The 25,112-nt window shown below is 39.1% G+C and overlaps 1 protein-coding gene across 2 annotated transcripts in view; it reads left to right on the top strand.

The window, feature by feature from the left end:
• The window catches only part of CCDC15 (coiled-coil domain containing 15), a 66,499-nt gene that overhangs the window by 19,376 nt on the left and 22,011 nt on the right, over positions 1-25,112 (top strand). For both annotated transcript variants that reach the window (XM_014848568.3, XM_044752196.2), the window contains 4 exons: positions 529-603; positions 1,514-1,636; positions 16,268-16,360; positions 23,809-23,912. In XM_014848568.3, coding sequence (XP_014704054.3) covers positions 529-603; positions 1,514-1,636; positions 16,268-16,360; positions 23,809-23,912 — 395 coding nt within the window. The remainder of the gene's footprint in view (positions 1-528; positions 604-1,513; positions 1,637-16,267; positions 16,361-23,808; positions 23,913-25,112) is intronic.

Raw genomic sequence — 25,112 nt, 5'->3', positions numbered from 1 at the left:
GCTGCCTCAAAACTTCCCAAACTTCACCACCTCTTTGTTTGTGAATGGAGTTATTGGGAACACCAAATAGGAGTACGTGTGGCAATGACGTCGGCTTGTTGACTTAACATTGGGAAAATGCTAGTAATGTTATAAAAAAGAATGCCTTGTTGCCTTATCTTCTTTCAAACGTATTGTTGAATAGAGAGTTACCCCATGCAAAAATTTAAAAAGTGCCAGAATAGTCTGGGATTTGCTTTAAAATACTCCAGGAGAAAAGTGGGAGAAGAAACAGATGAAAAAACAAAATTTCACTAATTGTTGGAGCTGGGTGATGAGCATCATGGGATTTATTATACTATTTTTCTACTTTGGTATACGTTTGGAAATTTCATATTAGTCACATGTGTGCGCACACACCCCCGCCCCAACTGTGTTATATTATCCTCCCATAGTATCAGACTGGGGTTGTCACTGAAGTCTGAGTGATTGTCACTATCCCATCATTTCTTCTTAGACATTTAATTTTGTATTTTGTTGTCCCGTTAGAACAAGTGTCTCAAGCAACCCTCATCTTTTGAGAAATGGGAGATTGAAAGAGGAATTTCTCCTGGAGTGCCATCGGTATGTTTCCCCCAGTATTTAAGACCTAGCCTCTCCCAGAAAATAAGTAGAGCAGGATGTAGTGAGGATTAAGTAGCGGAGAGTAAATTGCTTAGTTTTTGGCTCAAAATTGACAGGGCGCTGTAGTAACTGCTTCAGCGGTTTAGTGTTAAGATCAATAATAATGGGCAAAACTATAATGTCCTCTTGTTCTGTGATGTGTAACACCGTTCTGACCTATAGAAACTACTTCAGCTTCTTCACTGAAGCTTTTACTATTGCTCTGGCACGATGATCCTAACTTGGACAATTGGTGTTCAATGGTTATGTTGTCTTTTCGCTCAGAAACCATGGACAAGCATCACATAATATGACAGATGAGAAATGAGAAAGGAATTATTTCCAGAGTGCCATGAATAAGTGTTAGATAAAATTCAGGATCCAGGCATTCCCAGAGAGCAGATAGAGTATAGTCAAGAATAAGCAACAGAAAGTAAATTAGAGTTTGATCTGGCTTACCAGAGCTATGCTACTAACAACAATAATGTTGATGATGATAGTGTTATCTCTTATTAATACTATCAATAATATTAATATTATTATGAATAACAACTTACATTCATTACGTAGTTACCATAGCCAAAATAGTTCTAGAACTGTGTATCTATTGTCTCATTTAGTTCTCACAATAATCCTGGGAGATGATACTGTTATTATCCTTGTTTTATAGGTGAAAACTTATGACTGCTTTGTGGATACAGTTAAGATCCATGAGAGTGGCAAGAAGTATAATGTTTACTTTTATGCCATAGTGTTTCAGACTATTCTTACCTATTTAGATTACCTCAGGGCTGTCACTTCAGCCTAGAGAATTTTCACTACCGTTATGTCACTGCTCACACAATTTGGTGAGTGCTTTTGTATCTTTTAGAGCTTATACTTCAGGCAGCAGCCATCTGTTGGGACAGCTGAAAGATGGCGAGAGGATTTGCTTCTGGATGGCCCTCAGCATCTGCCACCCAAGCACCAGAGAGAGGCTTCCAGAAGAAGACAGGTAGAGGAGACCATAGAGAATGAACAGTAAATTTAAACAGGATTATAGGCACCTACTGAGCTGGGAGCAGTAAGGCTGAGCAAAAATCAGATTCTTGTTTTGTTTCATGGTGTTTAAAACCTATCCTGACCTAAGATTAGCTCCTTTAGGGCTCTCACTGAAACCTTGGGTATTGTCAGGAGCACTTGTTGCCTATTGGAAAAACTATATTTGGTATGTATGTTCTCTTATAAATGGTGGCCATTGTCTTTATGGTGTGAGAGAGGAAGAAATGAGTGGTTTCTGAGGGGATGGGGGCCTGAGGATCTTCCACCCAATGACAAGGACTAGCTCTCTACATCAGTAAGCTCGTAGAGCATAGGAAGGATCACCAAGAAATAAACTATTCAGAGTTCATGCTGGAGCTTGTTAGGGTTATATTGCCTGAGTTTTGGTGTATTGAGTTAAGATCTGTAGTTTTTCAAGCAAATGTTACAATACCCTGGTCTACTAAGATTTTTCCATGACTTAACTGAAGTCTGGTTTATTCCCATTAGAATTTTACCAGTGTCTGGGTAATTTCTATCTTGTAGTTTTATGTTATTTTAAAAACAGCCTTCAGGCAGCCAGCATTGTTAGGCTATATGAAAGAGATAAAGAGAAATTTCCTCTTGGCCCTTTTAATAGAGCAGAAAGAAAAGGAGGCATAAAGGGAGAAAGTAGGATTTGGGCTGAGGTTTTAAGGACTAAACTGTAGCTCTTTTGTGGTTTTTAGTTTGGGTCTATGAGGTTGGCCTAAGGGTATACTGTCATGTTTCATTCTATATTGTCATTTGTATACCCTGAGGTATGCAAGGCTCTTTCCTACCTCAGGCCTTTTGCATATGTTTTTTCGTCTACCTGGATATTCTCCCCTTTTTTTCTTCACAAAGCTGATCTCTCTTCATCCTTCAGGTTTCCACTTAAATTTTACCTCCTTAGAAAAGGCTGCTCTGAGCATCTTATCAAAAATAGGTCTCCACTCTTCTGCTTTTCTCTTTCTTCGCATTCTGTTTGCTTCCTTCTCAGGACGCAAACAATTGGTAAGTATTTCTTTATTTACATGAATTAACCTGGAAGAAAACACTAACAATCAGAGGTTAAAGGGAAGTTGAAGTTTATTTCGTCCAGTTACAGTCTGTGGGATGTAGGGAAGCAGTGATCAAGGAGGTCTTGAGTTGGTGTTCCAAAGAGGGAGGGTAGGGAAAAGATTATATGGGCTGAAACAGCAGGTTGTTGGCTTCAATCCAAATGACCATTGACGAAGAATAGGGTCTGCAGACATGGTCTGGTGGTCTGACCACTGGCGTCAGTCTGTCTTTGTCTTTATCTTAATCAGCATAATAGGAACATTGGTAAAAGGTCAGTTGCAAAACACAATGTCACAAGTTAAGGATTACTGGTTACATATACATTACTCAAGTTTCCATTTCTCCTGAGAAACTGACGTGGGGTCAACAGAAAAGAATTTAGGCCTCAGTTAGCAAGAGAAAGTGCAGTTTCTTTTATAACATTTAATATTTACCCCTTTCGATTGATACCTGTCTATAGGCAGTGCAAATGATTGATTATGGGGCTTAATTAGATTAATTGTCCCATTTTGAGGCCAGAATGGCCGCTAGTCCTCATGATGGGACTTCCTCTCTGCTTATGTCAGAAGCATCAGAGACAATTATGACAAATCCTCTATGCACTTTCTCAAGAAGGAAGGGATCTCATTATACATCAGTATATATAACATTAGGCATAGTCGAGCAGGTTGCATTAGCGTAACTCGAGCAGGTGTGGTGCGTAAGCAGTGTGAGACACACATCATTATTATTTTAATTATAATCCATAATCTCATGCATATAATTATTATTATTATGACAAGCTGAACACCTGAGCACAGTAGTGAACCCAGACCATCAGGTAACCAACTGAACAGGTCGGTAAAAGGGAAATGAAACCAATTAAGGGATCCAGGAACTGGTTGACCTTTTAAGGATTTGGCTAGTTTTAAAATTTTAGAAGTTTCTAGTTCTACCTGAGCAGAAGTATTGATCCAAGTACAACAGAAGGTATTAGCCACAATACATGCTTCTCCTTGAGCAGCTAGCAAATAATCTAAAGCTATTCTATTATCCACAATGACCTGGGCCAGAGAATCTAAAGATTTTTGTTGAGCTTAGACCCAACTATCCTTCTCATAGTCTGGGAGAGGTTTCTTATCATGTATTTGATGGGATTCAGGCAGGCCGCCCCAAGATGTGCCACTATGTTATGCAGACTATTTCAAGCTGAAGACAATAAAGGCTCAAAAGCCTCAGGAAGAACATCCGACCTTCCCCCCCAAAACTGCCTGAAGGACTTTAACATAGAAGGCCTGTTCCAGGAAGGAGCTCATATCATGTGATAGCTATAGTAGGATGTAAAATAGGTGTGATAAAAGGACACCAACAAACCCATTTTTTGGGCCTAGCAAAACCTGTTTAACAAACATTTGCATTCCATCTCTATGTAGATTGTCTTCCTCCCCTTTGAAGTCCCAGATCTTTAACCCCAATGTCCTCCTTGTCTGTAGCTGAGCATACTTAAACAGGCAGACTTAGCCAGATGGCTGAGTTACTCAGTTTCTTCTGGGTTTTTCCCATGTATACATGCTGTTAAATTTTGTTTGATTTTCTCTTGCTAACCTGCCTCTTTGATTATTTAACCAGCCACAAGAACCTTAAGGAAAAGCGGTGGGGGGAATTCTCCCACTTCCCCGAAAAATTCATTCCAGGCTGTACTGATCCCAGACAGGATCCCAATATTCTTCCTAACCTGGCCCCTTCACTAGGGTTAACTCCTCCTGGTAAATCACACCCTTGAGAGTGACTGTACCTGTTCTTCATAGTCGGCAGATTGTCATCAGGAAGATCATCTACAATAGACAGAACCGTTTTTTCGAAGAGCTAGAAGCAAAATAAGGGTCAGATTGTAAAATTATGAATGGTATGGTTAAATACCCAAGCAAACAGGTGCCTTCCGTACACTGGGAATCTAGGCAGGGAAAACCCCATGCCTGTCGTCTGTGTCCACAAACAAAGATAGATATATCCAGAGGGAGCAGGTAAAATTCCAGTACCTTCTTTAAACTTTATAGAGGCATTTACAAGTAGTAAGGTGGTTAGATTTTGAAACCATGGATAAGAAAGAGGCAAAGTGAGTTTCCCTTTGGTATACTTATGAATAGACAGAAGTGTGAGTGACCCTTGAGATTATGTTTTTTCTTTCTTATCCTTGTACGTCATGGTGTGTCTCGATCTTTATCAGTTCAGTTGAATCTCTTAGATGTTAAATATAGGAGGGACATAGGCTGGGAAAAAGATACAGTTTTTACAGTATCCTCACCAGATGGTACCATGACTGACAAGGTACAAGGGTAGATGCCAGGGTCATTTTGTTTATCTGAGGGCATGGGAAGAGGAATAAATTGAGGCTTTGTCAAGAAAAAAGCGGAAGGAACCAACTGAACTTGATAACTGAAATTAGGTGGTTTGGATTTGAAGGTAACCTTATACTTGGATGTAGAGGAAAAATTAGTAACAGGAGTAACCAACAGATCATTACTCCCAGATAAACGACCCAGAGGGAATGAAGTGGCATATCCAGTGTTCAGTTAAATATCCAGCCGAAGCCAAAACCTGCGAGAACATACTATAGCATTGTTTTTCCTTGTAAGGCCACAATAATATAAAGAAAAGAATATAGCTAGGCAAAACATGTCTGGGAAGGGTATAAATGCCTAGTCCCGCATCTTGGGTGAGCTGTCTACCTCGGATGTCGTCTGCTTCCTGGCCACGAGAGGGTGCTCTGGTTTTGGTTGGTTTCAGTCTCTTCTCGGTGACAGGATCAGCAGTCCATTTAGAAGTAGGATCTGGAGCCTTTTTTAGATGAGAAACTTGTATCTGTGAATCAATGCCTTGTAACTTAGCTGTGCATGGGTTGGTTAAAAGTACCTAATAGGGTCCCTTCCACTAAGGCTGGAGGGAGTTCTTTAATTGACATCTTTTCTAGGATACGAAGTTACCAGACTTTCAATCATGTGGGTGGCCTTCATCTCCTGGCAGCACACTGTTAAAGAAATCTTATAAAGTTAGAATTGGCCTGTAAGAGATTTGACAGTTCTGTATAATTGTGCACAAGATCCCCCTTTAAGAGGGTTGGCTGATAAGAGTCCTTCTCCGAATGCATTAGTCAACCAGTGAAGATCTTGAAAGGAGAAAGTTTATTTTTACCTGTTAGAGTTGAATGGGCGTTGAGCAATACCAGGGGCAAGGCTTTAGGCCATGGCAAAGTAAAAGCTGAGCAGATTTTTGCTGGTTGAGTTTTAATGCTACTATTAGTGTGCTCCACGAGTTCAGAGGACTGAGGATGGTATGCATAATTGAAATGCTGATAAATTGGCCAGATTTTACACATATTTTGAATAATTTGTCCTGTGAAATGGGTACTGTGATTGCTATGAAGCTCTTGAGGAACTCGCCAGGTAGGAGTAATTTGTTCCAGTAGTACTTTGGCTATTGCCGTGGCAGTGGCCTGTCTGCATGGAAAGGCTTCAACTCAATGTGAAAACATGCACTAAGAACTAAAACATAAGTATAACCTTGAGAAGGGGGAAGTTGAATAAAATCCGTCTGCCATACATCAAATGGACCATCAGGAAGAGGAAAATGCCCCTGTATTCCATGTACAGATTTAGCAGAATTATACTGAGGACAGATTTTATATAACTGATAGACCTGATGGACAACAGCAGGTAAGGGTCCCCAGGTATATTGTTTAGCCCATTGGATCATCTTATCAGTGCTCCAATGGGTCAGATCATGAATGAAGGTTAAAATTTCCTTTTGAAGACTCCGTGGAAGAACCAGCTGCTGATTGGGCCCCTTCCGAAGGTGCTGGTCAAAATCAAAGTAACATCCCCGTCCTTCCCATTTCCTCCTTTCTTCCTCCAGAGACAGTGCTTGTGCTTTAAGCAAGTCTGATCCAAATCCAGATTTGGAGGCTAAAGAGAGACACGGGAGTTGGGAGCATAGAAGCAACCTTTTGGGAGGCAGCTGACTTGGCAGCAATATCAGCCATTTTGTTTCCCAAGGACTCTTGATCTTGGCCTGAGGAGTGACCTTGAGTTTTCATGATTGCTACACCTCTAGGGACCTGAATGGCATCAAGCAATGCCAAAACATAATTTTTGTTTTTAACAGTTTATCCAGCCGAGGTAAGAAAACCTCTCTGTTTCCAAAGCATGCCAAAGTTGCATGCTACCCCAAAAGCATATCAGCTGTCTTTGTAAATATTTGCATTTTGTCTTTGGCCAAATTGCGAGCTCTAGTAAGTGCATGCAGTTAGGTCTGTTGAGCAGATCTGGCGTCAGCTAGTGGGACAGATTCAATAATTTCTGCTAAGGAGACAACTGTATATCCTGCATAATATTCCCTGCAGGGTCTTGTAAGTGGGACCCATCAGTGAACCATTCATAATCAGCATCAGGTATGGTGGTTGCTTGGAGATCTCACTGAGGTAACAAGCTGCTCAAAGTAATGCAGTCAAGAGAGAGATTTTTGTTGTGGAGAGGGAGTAGGGAAGCAGGGTTAAGTAGGTTGCAGGGAGAAATAATTAAATGAGGCAAGGAGAGGAGAAGAATTTCAGTTTGTCAGATGGCTAGGAGAAAAATGTTGAGAATTTTGTGAGTTAAGGAGAGATTCAATAGAATGAGGAGCATGAATGGTAAAGGGGGATCCCATAACAATTTTTTCTGTACCCTTAATGAGAACTGAAATGGCAGCAACCACTTTGAGGCAAGGGGGAAGTCCCTGAGCAACAGGGTCTGATTGTTGGCTGTAATATCAATAGGTCTTCTTTGTCCTCCTTGAGGCTGGATAAGAACACCAAAGCCATTTCCAGCCTGTTCATGGGTAAACAGGTGAAAGGGAAGATAATAATTAGGATGTCCTAGTGTTAGGGCTAGAGTTAATTGAGTCTTGATTTCTTTAAAAGATTGTTCAGCATCAGGGGTCCATTGGATAGGGTTAGGAGAGGAATTTTTAAGGAGATTATAAAGTGGCTGAGACATTGAAGAAAAATTAGGGAGGCAAGTTCAACAGTAGCCCATGTGTCTGAGGACTCCTGAGAGTTGTCTTTTGGGAAGAGGGAAAGCTAATATGCTTTGCAGAAGTCAAGATTGAGGCCTTCTGGAATTAGGAGGTGTCCTGAAAAGTTTAACTGAAGTTAAATGAAATTGAAGTTTTTCCCTAGAAACCTTGTAGCTGTTAAGAGACAAAATCATGGAGCAAATGAAGGATATCAGTAAGGCAGGCTTCCTGAGAAGGGGAGCAGAAAAGTAAATCACATATTGGAGCAAAGTAAATTCGCAAGGGAAAGAGATGCTAGCCAAATCAGCCTTAAAAATTTGGGAAGAATATGTGGCGCTTTCAGTACATCCTCCAGGAAGGACAGTCCAGGGGTACTGTTGCTCTTTCCATGTGAAGGAAAAAAGATATTGACTGTCAGGGTCAGTGCTAAAGAAGACACTACAGAGGTCAATAACAGTAAAATGTGACTATCGAGAGGAACGTGGGCCAAAAGAGTATGAGGGTCAGGAATCACAGGGTATCAGGGAATTACTGTGTTATAAATGGCCCTAAGGTCCTGAACAAATTGCCATCCTCCATTATTGGGTTTGCAGATTGGTGAAATGGGGTTGTTACAAGGACTGGTGCAGGGAGTGATTCGTCCCTTTTGTGTATCATCTATTATAGGCTGTATGCCAGCAAGGGCTTCAGGGTTTAAAGGATAGTGTTTAATGTTAGGAAGGGGCTTATTAGGATTTATTTGAATCTTAAGAGGAGGAGCAGAATAACTATGTCTGATGTCAGTGTTGGACTGAGCCCATAAATTGTCAGGTATCTCTTGGGTAACTGGGTGAACAGTGTCAGCATGGCTTACTGAATAGATGGAAATCTAAGTGGGAACTGTTTCTATAGCATAATCTCCTGGTGAGGAAAGTTCAAGCATCATTTTTCCCTTTGGAGAGAAAGAGATATGAGCCTTATAGGTTTCTAAAAAGTCTCTCCCAAGGAGCTATATGAGAGCAGACAAGACAAGGAAGAAGCTGTGGCTTCCTGCTAGAGGCCCTAATTGGAAGGGGATAGGTAAAAACTTAGGTACTGATACAGGATTGTTATTGACCTCGACCATTTGAACAAATTCGGAATTCTGGGGAGAGGACATGGAAAGTGTGTCAGGGTTGAGGACAGGAAGGGTGGCTTCAGTATCAACCAGTGCTTGAACTAAATCATCCCAAATTTTTGTATCTATTTCCCCTAATTAGTCTGCTTTTAACAGGGGAAATGTCCCCTGTAATTCCCCACAGCAGCCCTATTGTTGTGAAGGAGGCGGCTGAGGGGCCTTGTCAGGCTGGATGGAGTGCAAGCCACTGTTTATATTTTAGACAGTCCTTTTTAAAGTGTCCAGTACATTTGCAAAAGAAGCAAGCTTTTTAATTCTGGGGTCCCGAAGGATTTGGGGCCCCCTTTTTAAACTGTTTTAGTTGTAAAGTCCTAAGTTTGGCAGTCTTTTCTTGGTAGTCTAAGACTCGGGTTGTCTTGTTTCCTCTATCATTTTCTAAAGTCTTAGATAATTGATTAACTAGTGAAGCTAATTCATTAGGCTGTTTAGCTGGGTTTTTTTTGAGGAAGATTAGCCCTGAGCTGAGTACTGCCAATCTTCCTCTTTTTGCTGAGGAAGACTGGCCCTGAGCTAACATCCATGCCCGTCTTCCTCTATTTTATACGTGGGACACCTACCACAGCATGGCTTTTGCGAAGCGGTGCCATGTCCACACCCGGAATCCGAACCAGCAAACCCCGGGCCGTTGAGAAGTGGAACGTGTGCACTTAACCGCTGCACCACTGGGCCGGCCCAAGGCTGTTTAGCTTTAAATCATGTTGTTTAATCCGAGTATTGGGCACATCGGAGAGACCTGCCATAGCAATGGAATTAAATAGATATTGGGGTCTCATCAGTTAGCTCTTTTATTCCTGATTTTTTTGGAAATTTTTTTCGAATCTGTTGAAATAATCAAGGACAGATTTGTCCTTTTTCTATACATAACATTGGATGGCTTTCCACTTTACTTGAGGGGGAAAAATTTGGGGTAGAACCTTGAGCAGTTAGGTGGCTTGTTTCTGAGCCTTATCAAATCCTTGGGCCCCTGCAAGTTTAATATCGTCTCAAGGTCTTTTCCAAGAAACTGCCAACATCCATTTGCACGGTACCACATTTCCAACTATCATAAGTATAAGCTGGTATAGGTCGGAGAAGCCTGACTGCTAAGCATTTATAATCAGGCTGAAATGGTGTTCAAATTCATGAGAATTAGTTTTTGGATTTGGAAAGTCCTTTACCAGAGCCAAAAGTTCAGATTTGGTCCAAGGGGCATAAGTATCCTGGCAGTTATAATTTCCAGTGATTTGGATTTTAAAAGAGACTGTTAAAGCAGTTTTAGAATTACCTGAAAGATTTAGAATTTCTGAGGCAGAAAAGAAAGGCAGCTCAGACAGTAGAAGAAGAAGAGGGAAGAGAAGGGTAGAGTGGAGAAAGAAGAGGAGGGGTTGAAGGCAGAGAAGGCTCAGAAGAGTCACGTGCTCAGGGTTCAGAGGAGAGGGAAACTTCTAGAGACAGTTTAGTTTCACTTTTGTGAGTTTTAGAATCTTTTTCTAATTTAACTAAACGCTTGTTAAATTTGGAATTGTTTTCTCTAAAGGAGGCAATAGTAGCCTCATAATCCCACTTGGAAGCTTCACCATACCAACCAAAATAAGCTTCTGTTTGTTTTTGAGAAGTTCTGTATTTTCGTTGCTCCAATTGTGTGCGCAAGTAAAGCAATTTAGGGATTTCAAAAGAGCCCCATTGAGGCCATTATAATTTTATTTATTTTATTTTTTATTTTTTATTTACTTATTTTTGGGGGGAAGATTAGCCCTGAGCTAAGATCTGCTGCCAATCCTCCTCTTTTTGCTGAGGAAGACTGGCCCTGAGCTAAATCTGTGCCCATCTTCCTCTACTTTACATGTGGGACACCTACCACAGCATGGCTTGCCAAGCGGTGCCATATCCGCACCTGGGATTTGAACCGGCGAACCCCTGGCTGCCAAAGCAGAATGTGCAAACTTAACCACTGTGCCACAGGGCCTGCCCCATGGCCATTGTAATTTTAAATCATCCTGAGTTATCTTGGTCAAAAGATCCAGCCATCTACAGCTGACTTTTCTATATTTCTTATACATGTATCCGACTGGAGTACCTGAAGGAGATATTTCTGCCAGAGAAGACTAGAGTAGGGGTTCCCTATGGCACTCACCTTTGAAGACGTCCTTTCAGTGCCCTAAAAATTTGTAAGCTTCCCTATGACTGAAAATGAAAAGGCTTTTTTTCTGGAGGAAGCAGTCTCAAACCTTGACCAAGGCAGGAGGTTCAGACCATGGACTCTTTACCTGAGAAATCTCTCAGAGCTGCCTAGAACACAGCTGAGCACAACAGGCTCTTGCAGGTGCCTTGCTTTGGTTTGAGGCGGCCACAGGAGAAGAGGAGGGTCACAGATCCCACTTCTGACACCAAATATGTTAAACCTGGAAGAAAACACTGAGTCAGACGTTCAAGGAAAGTTGAATTTTATTTTGTCCACTTACAGTCTGCAGGCTAGGGAAGTACCAATCCATGGAGATCTTGAGTGGGTGTTCCAAAAAAGGGTAGGGAAAAGATTATATGGGCTGAAACAGCAGGATGTTGGCTTCAGTCCAAATTCCCTAGTGACTGTTAACAAAAAACAGGGTCTGCAGACATGGTCTGGTGGTCTGACCACTGGTGTCAGTCTGTCTTTATCTTGATCAGCATAATAGGAACATTGGTAAAAGGTCAGTTGCAAAACAAAATGTCACAAGTTAAGGATTACTGGTTACATATGTATTATTCAAGTTTTCATTTCTTCTAAAATTGATGTGGGGTCAACAGAAAATTTAGGCCTCAGTTAGCAAGAGAGAGTCCAGTTTCCTTTATAATGTTTAACACATTTCCCACTAATCTGTAAGCTTCATGAGGAGAAGCACCATGCCTATTTTGGTTGCCAGTGTATGGACAGCCTTTAGCACAGTGCTGGTACCTGGTAGTCTCTTGCTAAATATGTTTTGAATGAATTAGTCAATCAATCAAACATTTATTGAGCACTTGTTAGGTGTTAGCCATTATTTAGATACTAAATATCAGAGATACAACTATGAACAAGACACAGCACTGACAGTCTAAAGAAGAGAGACTGACACATAAGCAGATAATTATGAAGCAACGTAATTAGTGGTATATGGCATTAACTGAGCGTGGAAGAGGTGTACCTAGCCCTTACTTTCAATTGAGGGTGCAGCGTTGGTGGTCGGAACCTCTTCTTGTCCTTCTGCCACACTAGCCCTGAAAATCCTCGACCTGGGATCAGTGTTTTCTCTTAGGCTCCCAAGTAATCCAGCCTTATTGGAGAAAACACTTTAATAGTGTAGACTTACACCACATTCATGCTTAAGATTTATGATCACAGCTGGGTCCACGGTGCTGCTTAGCATTTTTCTTATTTGCCTTTTGTCAGCGCCCCTCTCATGGCCCACACTGATAATTCTCAACCTTAAACACTTCTTAAAGTTCTTGCATATTCCCATACTCTCAGACTTTCATAAAGAAAATGGAAGCCATCACACAATAACTATTTCAACCATTAACTTTTTTGCCATTCTTAGCCTATTCCTACTGTCAGAGGAAAAGTTGTCTCTCTTTGGACCTATATTCTGGATTCTCTTGCCACCTTTTCTTCTGGGTCCCGTTTTGAATATTATATTGTGAGACTCTGGTTTCTGTTAAAATTCTCTGAAGAATGTTGCATCTTTTTTGTTTGTTTTAGCAGGCAATCAACCTGATTAAGTTCAGCCTATAAGTTCTTTTTCACTTTCTGTGAACAGTGGGTCCAGTGTTAGTTCCGTTCTCAAAGCTTTTATTGTATTCTTTTAGGTCTGTTTCATGCACACATGGTTCAGGGGTGGTTCTGGGATATGTGCCAGTTCATACACAGGATTAAGGGACCTACTTTTCTAGCTCACTCTTCTTTCAAGATACCCACCCCCTCCCTACACTCTCCAGATCCCATGGGCTGCATTTCCTAGAATTTTTAGTTACAGTTAGTGAGAGAGAGAGAGACATAGTGGGGTAATTCCTTCATCAGTGCTGGAAGTTGGTTTTTTAATGTTTTTGAAGGGAGAAAATAATTTCATTGTTGTTGTAGTAAAAGTACACTGAACCAAATCTGAACCAAACCATTGCTCCTAGGGGAGAAACAGAGGTAGGTTCCTGTGAACCTCTGACCACATTTTGGTCAACTAATCAATATATAACCTTGCTTTATGTGTCTTTATGTTTAAAGACACCTTATTTAATATATGTTGTTGATTCATTAACATTGAACTTAGGGCCAGCGGCACTGTAGCTCTTGTCTGAATGAAGCTTATCTAATACATTATTTTCTCTATAAGGCACATCACAGCCTTCTTATACTTGGAAATACTAGATAGTACTACAGCACTGTGCTTAAGGGCCGTTATAAACAATGAAATCACCAACAAAAAGCACAACAATGCAGAAAACTTGGCACTAAGTAAAACTTGAAAAGGATACTTGTTTACAGTGTGAAGTATGAAACAAAGGCAGAGCATCACCTTGTTCAACCTCAGCTAACAACGTGCTCATCTGGCAACTCAGATTTTTCATAACTCTGTGCAAGTCTGCAAATGACCGCAAAAGCACCAAGAGTATTGATTTGGCAATTACAAATTTTAGCAACTAGGCCAATTTACAAATAAGGAATATGTGAATAATGAGGATTTCCTATAATTTACATACCATACAATTAATCCATTTAAAGGGTACAATTCAGTTTTTTAGTATATTCAAAGGGTTGTGCAAACATCGTCACAATCAATTTTAGAACATTTTCATCATCCCCAAAAACTCCTGTACCCATTAGCAGCCACTCCCTTTTCCCCCCTCATCCCCACCCCCAGCCCTTGGCAACCACTGATTTCTGTTTCTGTAGACTTGCCTATTCTGGACATTTCATATTAATGATATCATGCAATATGGCCTTTTGTGACTGGCTTCTTCACTTAGCATGTTTTCCAAGTTCATTGACTTTGTAGCATATAGCAGTACTTCATTCCTGTTCGTTGGATAATATTGCATTTTATGCATATGGCACATTTTATCCATTTTTCAGTTGATGGACGTTTGGATTGTTTCTACTTCTTGGCTATGAAGAATAATGGTACTGTGAACAACTGTGTACAAGTTTTTCTGTGGATATATGTTTTCATTTCTCTTGGGTATACACCTAGGGGTGGAATTGTTGGGACATACGGTAACTCGATGCTTAACCTTTTGAGGAACTGCCAAACTGGTTTCCAAAGTGGCTGCACTATTTTTCGTTCCCATCAGTAGTATATGAGGTTTCTAATTTCTCCACGTCCACACCAACACTTATTATTATCCATCTTTTTAATTATAGCTATCTTAATGGGTGTGAAGTGGTATTTCATTGTAATTTTGATTTATATTTTCCTGATGGTTAATGGTGAGCCTCTTTGCATGTGCTTATTGGCCATTTGCATATCTTCTTTGGAAACCTATCTGTTAGATCCTCTGCCCAATTTATAATTGGATTGTCTTTTGATTATTGAGTTATGTGAGAACTCATAATATATTCTACATACATGTCCCCTATTAGTTATATGATTTGCAAATGTTTTTTCCTATTCTGTGGATTGTCTTTTTACTTTTTTTTTTTTTTAAAGATTTTATTTTTTCCTTTTTCTCCCCAAAGCCCCCCCAGCACATAGTTGTATATTCTTCGTTGTGGGTCCTTCTAGTTGTGGCATGTGGGACGCCACCTCAGCATGGCCTGACGAGCAGTGCCATGTCCGCGCCCAGGATCCAAACCAACGAAACACTGGGCCGCTTGCAGCGGAGCGCGCGAACCCAACCACTCGGCCACGGGGCCAGCCCCTGTCTTTTTACTTTCTTTATGGCTTGCTTTGTAGCACGGAAGTTTTTAATTTTAATGAAGTCTAAATTATCTACTTCTTTTGTTGTTTGTGCTTTGATGTCATATCTAAGAAACCTAATCCAAGGTCATGAAGATTTATTCTCTTAAGAGTTTTATATCTCCTACATTTAGGTCTGTAATCCTCTTTGAGTTAATTTTCTCATATGGTGTTAGGTAGGGGTCTAACTTCATTCTTCTGCATGTGGATATTCAGTTGTACCAACACCATTTGTTGAAAAGACTATATTGCCCATTGAATTCTCATGGCACTCTTGTTAATAATCAATTGATTGTAAATATAAGGATTTATTTCAGAACTGAGTTCTATTCCATTGATGTATATGTCTATTCTTAGGCCAATGTCACACTGTCTTGATTCCTCTAGCTTTGTACTAAGTTTTGAAATCGGGAAGAGTGAATCCTCCAACTTTGCTCTTCTGTTTCAAGATCGTCTGAGCTATTCTGGGTCCCTTGCATTTTCGTATGAATTTAAGGATCACCTTGTCGCCTTCTACAAAGAAGTCAGCTGAAATTTTGATGGAAATTGTATTAAAACTGTTGATCAAATTTGGGGAGTACTGCTGTCTTAATAATATTAAGTCTTCCAGTTCTGAACTTGAGATAACTTTCTGTTCATTTAGATCATCTTTAATTTCTTTCAACAATGTTTTTTAAGTTTCAGAGTATAAAATTTATACTTCCTTTGTTAAATTTATTCCTAAGTATTTTTTGATGGTATTATAAATGGATTTTTCCCTTAATTTCATTTTCAGATTGTTCATTTCAAGTATCTAGAAATACAATTGCTTGTTATATAGTGATCTTGTATCCTGCAGCATTGCTGAGAGATAAATAACGTTTAAGCTAAACAGATAAAATTAATTTTAAGCTTTTATTTATAAAAGTTAGAGATCATAATTTGACTCGTATAATGTCCGAGTAGGTATACCAAGTTATTTCATAAGGCTTTCTTAGTAATATGGGAAATTACCTCCAGTTTCCTCCCTGCCATATCAGTTGATTGTTATAATACTTTCGGGCTTTTATTCTCTGGACTCACACCCATCAAGAGAGTTGTATAAGTTGAAACTGAGTCTAGATTTGAGATATTAAGGGATCTGGCTTTTTATCCTGGATTCAATCCCAAGCACTCATGATAGAGCAGTTTCACTTTAGGAGAAGTTTCATTCTGAACATTTTGATTTGTTATTAGTTCATCCATGTTTTTGACCTGAATCTTGTTCTTTGGTTTATTGTTTTTTATTTGGTTAATTTCTTCAAAACTGCTCTCTTTCATTCTTTTTGGATTTTATTCTATTGGTTTTTTTTTGTTTTTTTAATCCAGTTGAGCTCAGGGTTACAGGAAAAAAGAATCAATAGATGAAAATATCAAAAGCATGCATGGGGCTAGCTGTTGGCAGTTTTTCATTTTGTGTGACTGGACATTCTAACAGGTTTATGATGAATATCAATCAGGATTGAACACTGAATTCCAAACTCCACTGGCACTTCAGTCTGGAGTAGATCAAGAAGAAGACAAGAAAGAGGTATGTAATGATATCTGCTTTTGGACATCAGTATTTATACTATGATAGTATATATAACAGTTTATGTGAATAGAATAGTATTACATAAATATGTAAATTGGAAACAATTTGTTGTGTCCTAACACATTAAGAGCTAATACTGCAGTTTCATAGATAAGGCAAAGAAGTTGCTTGAGTCATTTTAATATGTTGGACTTCTCTTCCAAACTCCTAGGATGTAGGGTACCTTGATGTAAAATCTGATAGATTCTGATCCTAGTGAATTTCTCCAGTTAGTGATCTTTGCCACAATAACTCATTTAAAGGAAGAGTTTTAATTTATGGCTTCCTTTTTAAAATTTTCAATAGTTTAAACCAATAGTTTTTAACACTGGCCATGTACCAGAATCATATGTGGAGCTTTTTTCAAAATACACTTGCCTGGACTCAAACCAGATATACTGAATCAGTATCTGAAAATGTAGGTCTGGGGCATCTGTGTTTTTAAAAAATACCACTGATGAGTCAGCATCATGGTGGAATGAACTTGCCTGGGACTCTCTCCCCTCCAACATACAACAAAAAGGGACATCCATAGTCCAACAGAAGACATCTTAACAACACAGAAACCTTGGAGAGACATGCAGCCACACAACGGAGGGCGGAGAGACTGGAACCCCCCTCAGAGGAGCTGGAATGGGGTAAGAGAGAACTTGGCTCCCTCCCCTAAAGACTGTGGTAGCTGTGGGAGGCTCTGAGAGGGAAGGAGCAGGGGAGGGGTCCCTCATTCATGGGATCACCCAGGACTCCCACGGGCCCTTGGAGCCTATAGGGAAGCCCTGTAATGGGGAGAAAGCTTTCGCATGGGGGGACCTTGTCAAGCCAAGACTCCAGGAGACCACAGAGTGAGAGCTGATCAAGAAATCCTGGAATGCACATGGGAGAAAGTACCCCTACCGCTCACCCGCTCAGTGCAGCTCCAGCCCCTGGGATCTCAGCTGAAGGCAGAGGGCTCAGAATGGGTGGCTGTTGACCCCCACCCAGTGGTGATAGGCTGTACCTGCAACTGAATAATATCATAATGAGAAAGAGCTGACCTTCCAACATGAGACACTACATCAAATCTCCAGACCAAAGAGAAAACGACAAGCACCCAGAACTCAGTCCTGAGAACCCAGAAATATGTAAGCTAAATGACAATGAATTCAAAATAGCTATCATCAAAAAAATGAGGTAAAAGAGAATGTAGAGAATTCACTGAGTTCAGGAGCTACTTCACAAAAGAGATTGAAACTATAAAGAAGAATCAGTCGGAAATTAGAGATGAAAGACACAATGGAAGAGATAAAACAAAATACGGATTCCCTGAGTGCTTGAGTGGACATCATAGAAGAGCATATCAGCATAATCGAAGATAGACATGTGGAAATGCTCCAAATAGAGGAGGAGAGACAACTAAGACTAAAAAGAAATGAAGAAAGTCTCCGAGAAATATCCGACTCAATGAGAAAATGCAACATAAGAATTACAGGTATTCAAGGTGAAGAGAATGAGAATGGAGCAGAAAGCATGTTCAAAGAAATAATAACAGAGAACTTCCCAAATCTAGGGAAAGAGGGGGAAATACGTGTGGAAGAAGCTTCCAGATATCCTAGATTTGTCAATGTAAAAAGACCTACTGCAAGGCATATAGTAGTAAAACTGGCAAAAATGAATGACAAAGAAAGAATACTCTGGGCAGCAAGGCAGAAGAAAATAACCTACAAAGGAACCCCTGTCAGGCTTTCAGCAGATTTCTCGGCAGAAACCTTACAAGCTAGGAGAGAATGGAATGACATATTCAAATCTTTAAAAGACAAGAATCTTCAGCCAAGAATACTCTATCCAGCAAAAATATCCTTCAGATATGAGGGAGAAATTAAATCTTTCCCAGACAAACAAAAGGTAAGGGACTTCCTGTCCACGAGACCTCCTCCCACAAGGAATCCTCAAGGCCCTCATACCTGAAAAAGAAATAAAAGGAGAAAGGGGTCGCAAAACACAGAGTAAGGAGATAAATAGGTAGGAAGAATCGGGATAGGATAGCAAATATTCAACTCTAGGATTAGGCTAAAGGGAAGGAAAAAACCAAAAAGAAGACAATCTTGTCACTTTAGTCACAAACTCACAACACAAGTTGGAATAAGATATGAGAAAAACAACTTAGGAGGGGAAGAGGAAAGGGACTGAATTGGTTTAGACTAAGGAAATAAGAGGGCATCAGAAAATGGACTATATTATACACAAGATTCTGAATATGAACTTCAGGGTAACCACTAAACAAAAAAGCAGAACAGAGACACAAAAATAAATAAGGAAAAAACAAAGAAACACATCATAAAAAGCTACATAATTCAGTGAGTAGACCAAAACACACAGGACAAGAAACAAAGGAAATGCAGGAAAACCGGAAAACAAGTGATATAGTGATAGCATTAAGTCCTCACTAATCAATACACATCAATAATCACCCTAAACATAAATGGATTGAATTCTCCAATAAAAAGACAAGAGTGGTGAGATGGATTACAGAACAAGATCTAACAATTTGCTGCCTCCAGGAAACACACCTCAGCTCCACTGACAAACACAGGCTCAGAGTGAAGGGGTAGAAGATGATACTCCAAGCTAATGGCAAACAAAAGAAAGCTGATATCGCAATACTTCTATCAGACAAATTAGACTTCAAGATAAGGCCGGTAAAGAGAGACAAGGAGGGGCAGTATATAATGATCAAAGGGACACTCCATCAAGAAGAAATAATGCTTATAAATATCTGTGCACCCAACACAGAAGCACCAAAGTTCATAAAGCAACTATTAACAAACCTAAAAGAAGATATTAAAAATAACGCAATAAGGGGCTGGCCCCGTGGCCAAGTGGTTAAGTTCGCGCAGTCCGCTGCAGGCGGCCCAGTGTTTCGTTGGTTCGAATCCTGGGCGCGGACATGGCACTGCTCATCAGACCACGCTGAGGCAGCGTCCCACATGCCACAACTAGAAGAACCCACAACGAAGAGTACACAACTATGTACTGGGGGGGCTTTGGGGAGAAAAAGGAAAAAATAAAATCTTTAAAAAAAAAAAAATAACGCAATAATAGTAGGGGACCTCAACACCCCACTCACATCAATGGCTAGATCATCCAGACAGAAAATCAACAAGGAAACAGTGGAATTAAAAGCTAAACCAGTTGGACTTAAAAGACATATATAGAACACTCCAACCAAAAACAGCAGAATACACATTCTTCTCAAGTGCACATGGAACATTCTCAAAGATAGACCATATGTTGGGAAACAAGGCAAGCCTCTATAAATTTTTAAAAATTGAAATAATAACAATCATAATGCTATAAAGCTAGAAACTAATTACAAGAAAAGAGCTGAGAAAGGGACAAAGATGTGGAGACTAAACAACATGTTATTGAACAAGCAATGGATCATTGAAGAAATTAAAGGAGAAATCAAAAAATATCTGGAGACAAATGAAAATTATAACATACCCTACCAACTCATATGGGATGCAGCAAAAGCTATATTAAGAGGGAAATTCATCGCAATACAGGCACACCTTAACAAACAAGAAAAATCCCAAATAAGCAATATCAAATTACACCTAACTGAATTATAAAAAGAACCAAGCCCAAAGTCAGCAGAAGGAGAGAAATAATAAAAATCAGAGAGAAATAAATGCTATTGAATCAAAAAAGGCAGTAGAAAGGATCGGTGAAACAAAGAGCTAGTTCTTTGAGAAGATAAACAAAATTGACAAACCCCTAACCAGACTTACAAAGAAAAAAAGAGAGAAAGCTCAGATATACAAAATCAGAAATGAAAGAGGAGAAATAACAACAGACTCCACAGAAATACAACAGGTTATAAGAGAATACTACAAAAGACTATGCCAACAATATGGATAACCTAGAGGAAACGGATAAATTTTTAGACTCTTAGAACCTCCCAGAGCTGAGTCAAGAAGAAACAGACAATCTGAATAGACCAATCACAAGGAAAGAGGTTGAACCATCTTTCAATCTCTTTTCAATCAAGAGATTGAACTCATCTTTCCAAAGAGATTAAGACCATTTGTTTATTGTAATCAAAAGCATCCCAAAGAATAAAACCCCAGGACCAGACAGCTTTCCAGGGTATTTTACCAAACTTTCAGAGAGGATGTAATACCTATCCTTTTCAAGCTATTCCAAAAAATTAGGGAAGATGGAAGACTTCCTAACACATTCTATGAGGCCAACATCATTCTGATACCAAAGCCTGACAAGGCCAGCACAAAAAAGGAGAACTACAAGCCAATATCGCTGATGAACATAGACACAAAAATCCTCAACAAAATTTTAGCAACCCAAATTCAGCAATACATCGAGTATCATACATCATGATCAAGTAGGATTCATACCAGGGACAGAGGGGTGGTTCAACATACGCAAGTCGATCAATGTGATACACTACATCAACAAATTGAGGACTAAAAACCAGATAATCATCTCAATAGATGCAGAGAGAGCATTTGACAAGATCCAACAGCCATTTATGATAAAAACTCAGCATAATGGGGATAGAAGGAAATTACCTCAACATAATAAAGGCCATATATGACAAACCCACAACCAACATCATACTCAATGGGCAAAAACTGAGCACCATCCCCCTGAGAACAGGAACAAGACAAGGATGCCCACTATCACCACTCTTGTTCAACATGGTACTGGAGGATTTAGCCAGAGCAATTAGGCAAGAGAAAGGAATAAAATAAATCTAAATAGGGAGTGAAGAAGTGAAACTCTTGCTGTTTGTAGACAACATGATCTAAAATATAGAAAACACCCAAAAATCCATTGGAAAACTAATAGAAATAATTAACAACTACAGTAAAGTTGCAGGGTACAGAATCAACTTACAAAAATCACTTGCTTTTCTATACTCCAATAACAAACTTAAAGAGAACTCAAGAAGACAATTCCATTTGCAATCACAACTAAAAGAATAAACTACCTAGGAATAAATTTAACCAAGGAGGTGAAAGACTTATACAATGAAAACCATAAGACGTTACGGAAAGATATTGATAATGACATAAAGAGATGGAAAGAGATTCCTTGCTTGTGGATTGGAAGAATAAATATAGTTAAAATGTCCATACTACCCAAAGCAGTCTGCAGATCCATTGCAATCCCATTCAGAATCCCAATGACATTCTTCACAGAAATAGAGCAAAGAATCCTAAAATTCATATGGGCAACCAAAGACCCTGAATTGCTAAGGCAATTCTGAGAAAAAAGAACAAAGCTGGAGGTATCACAATCCCTGATTTCAAAATGTACTACAAAACCATAGTGATCAAAACGGCATGGTACTGGTACAAAAACAGGCACACAGATCAATGGAACGGAACTGAAAGCCCTGAAATAAAACCACACATCTCTGGACAGCTAATCTTCCACTAGGGTGCCAAGAAGATACAATAGGGAAAAGACAGTCTCTTCAATAAATGGTGTTGGGAAAACTGGACAGCCACATGCAAAAAAATGAGGGTAGACCACTATCTCATGCCATACACAAAAATAAACTCAAAATGGATCAAAGACTTGAAGATATGTCCTGAAAGTATAAAACTTCTGGAAGGTAATATCAGTAGTACACTCTTTGACATCGAACTAAAACAGATCTGTTTGAATACCATGTCTTCTCAGACAAGTGAAACAAAAGAAAAAATAAACAAGTGGGAATACATCAGACTAAAGAGCTACTGCAAGGCAAAAGAAACTAGAATCAAAACAGAGACGACGCACCAATTGGGAGAAAATATTTGCAAATCATATATCTGACAAGGGATTAATCTCCATAATATATAAGGAACTCACATAACTGAACAATAAAAAAACAAACAACCTGATCAAAAAATGGGCAGAGAAGATGAACAGACATTTTCCCAAAGAAGATAGACAGATGGCCAATAAACACATGAAAAGATGTTCAACATCACTAATCATCAGGGAAATGCAAATCAAGACTATACTAAGATACCACTTTATGCCTGTTAAAATGGCTATAATCACTAAGACTAAAATTAACAAATGTTGGAGAGGGTGTAGAGCGTAGGGAACCCTCATACGCTGCTGGTGGGAATGCAAACTGGTGCAGCCACTATGGAAAATATTATGGAAATTCCTCAAAAAACTAAAAATAGAACTACTGTATGACCCAGCTATCCCACTACTGGGTATCTACCCAAACAATTTGAAATCAACAATCCAAAATAACATATGCACCCCTATGTTCATTGCAGCAGTATTCACAATAGCCAAGACATGGAAGCAGTCCAAGTGCCCATCGACTGATGATTGGATAAAGAGGATGTGGTATATATACACAATGGAATACTACTCAGCTGTAAAAAAGACAAATTCATCCCATTTGCGATAACATGAAAGGACCTAGAGGGAATTAAGCTAAGCGAAATAAGCCAGTCTGAGAAAGACAAACACCAGATGATTTCACTCATATGTGGAATATAACCAAATACATGGACAAAGAAAACAGTTCATTGGTTACCAGGGGAAGGGGGCTGGGGGGGTGGGCACAGTGGGTGAAGGGGAGCGCTTATGTGGTGACAGTCAAGAAATACTGTACAACTGAGATCTCACATTGATGTAAACTATTATGAACTCAATAAAAAAAAAATACCACTGATGATTGTCATGTATCCTCCATATTGAGAACTATTAGAGTTTTAATATTTTTTACTGAAGGAATACAAGCTGCTCAAAGGGCGAAAACATGTCCGTGTATACTAGTAACCTTTGAGTAGCTTATGTCCTTAAAAGAAAATATATAAATCCAGAGTATGAACAGATCACACACAGGATGGCAGCACTTGCTTTTATTGTACTTTGTTCTCTTTAGAAGTATGATGCTCTGATATTCCTCAGTCCTTCCCTCTTCCACACCATTCCATGCTAGGCTTAGAGCATGCTATTGTGGTGTGGTTTTAATTTTGAAAAGTTAAAGTGACTATTGTTCTGTTATAAAATGCCTCTCATATGCTTTCTGTGTTCCTGCTTCTTTGGTACTTACTACTTGGGAACTCAAAGTAAGTATAGTAGATATATCTTATCATATCAAATACAATCTTATTCAAGTCCTGTTGACAAGGGACTATATTAAGGGCAAACTAAATTAGAAGTTCTTTCTCTGATTTGTCAGTAACATCTAGTAGCTATGTGCTTGAAAATATAAAGCTCTTGCTGTATGCAATATTATCTTGAGTCACTATAAATAGAAGGAAATTAAGGACTTATTTCCATGTGACTTCTGTATCATTAGTTTTTTTGTCTATGGCACAAAGTTGTTTTCCTTCCCTGGAAAGTCCTCTGAGAGCAGAATCTTAACAATTTTAACTTCTTTCCTTTAGCGTCAAAAGCAATACCTGAGATATAGACGACTTTTCATGGATATTGAAAGAGAACAAGTAAAAGAACAACAAAGGCAAAAAGAACATAGGAAGAAAATTGAAAAGTAAGTTTTTTAATCCTCATTGTGAGCCTTAAATTATCAGTTAAGATGATTTTGGAAACTAAGTTTTAGAAATAATCAGGCAGTGGTTTGCCTTCTGATCCATAGTGGAAACAACTATGTTTGATCTGGGTAGAAATATTGAAAGATGGTTAAGAGCTATGTTTTTTTTTTAATAGACTTCATTTTTTTGGAAAAGTTGCAGGTTCACAGCAAAATTAAGCAGCAAGTACAGAGTTCCCATTTACCCTCAGCCCCATACATGGATTGCTTATCTCACTATCAACATCCTCTACCACAGTGGTACATTTGTTACAACTAATAAACCTACACTGACACATCATAATTCATATTTTACATTAGGATTCACTCTTGGTGTGTAACATTCTTACAAATTTTGACAAATGTATAATGACATGTATCCATCATTATAGTATCATGCAGAATAATTTTACTGCCCTAAAAATGCTTTGTGTTCTACCTGTTTATCTATTTCTCCCTCAACTCTTGGCAATCACTGATCTTATTGTCTCCATTATTTTCCCATTTCCTGAATGTCACATAGTTGGAATCATACAAACGTGTAGCCTTTTTAGATTGGCTTCTTTCACTTAATATGCATTTAAGGTTCCTCCAATGTCTTTTCATGGCTTGATAGCTCCTTTCCTGTTAGTGCTGAATAATATTTTATTGTCTGGATATACCACAGTTTATTTATCCATTCACCTACTGAAGGACATCTTGGTTGCATCCTAGATTCAGCAATTGTGAATAAAACTGCTATAAACATCAGGTACAGGTTTTGTGTTAGCATAAGTTTTCAAATCCTTTGGGTAAATAGCAAGGAGTGTGTTTGCTGGATTGTATGGTAAGAGTGTGTTTGCTGGATTCTTCTCTTATAAGAAACTGTCAAACTTTTTTCCCAAGTGGCTTTACCATTTTGCATTCCACCAGCAACGAATGAGAATTCCTGTTGCTCTACATCCTTGCCAGCATTTGGTGTTGTCAGGGTTTTGGATTTTGATTATTCTAATAGGTATGTATTAGTATCTCATAGTTTTAATTTTGCAGTTCCCTAATGATTTATGATGTGGAGCATCTTTTCCATATGCTTATTAGCCATTTGTATTTCTTCTTTGGTGAGGTGTCTATTTAGGTCTTTGGCCCATTTTTTAATTGGGTTATTTGTTTTCTCATTATTGA

This window comes from Equus asinus, chromosome 20 (genome assembly GCF_041296235.1).
Source record: "Equus asinus isolate D_3611 breed Donkey chromosome 20, EquAss-T2T_v2, whole genome shotgun sequence".
NCBI classification, from domain to species: domain Eukaryota; kingdom Metazoa; phylum Chordata; class Mammalia; order Perissodactyla; family Equidae; genus Equus; species Equus asinus.
The sequence above is the reverse complement of the archived record's forward strand: the minus strand, read 5'-3'. Positions and strand labels throughout refer to the sequence as shown.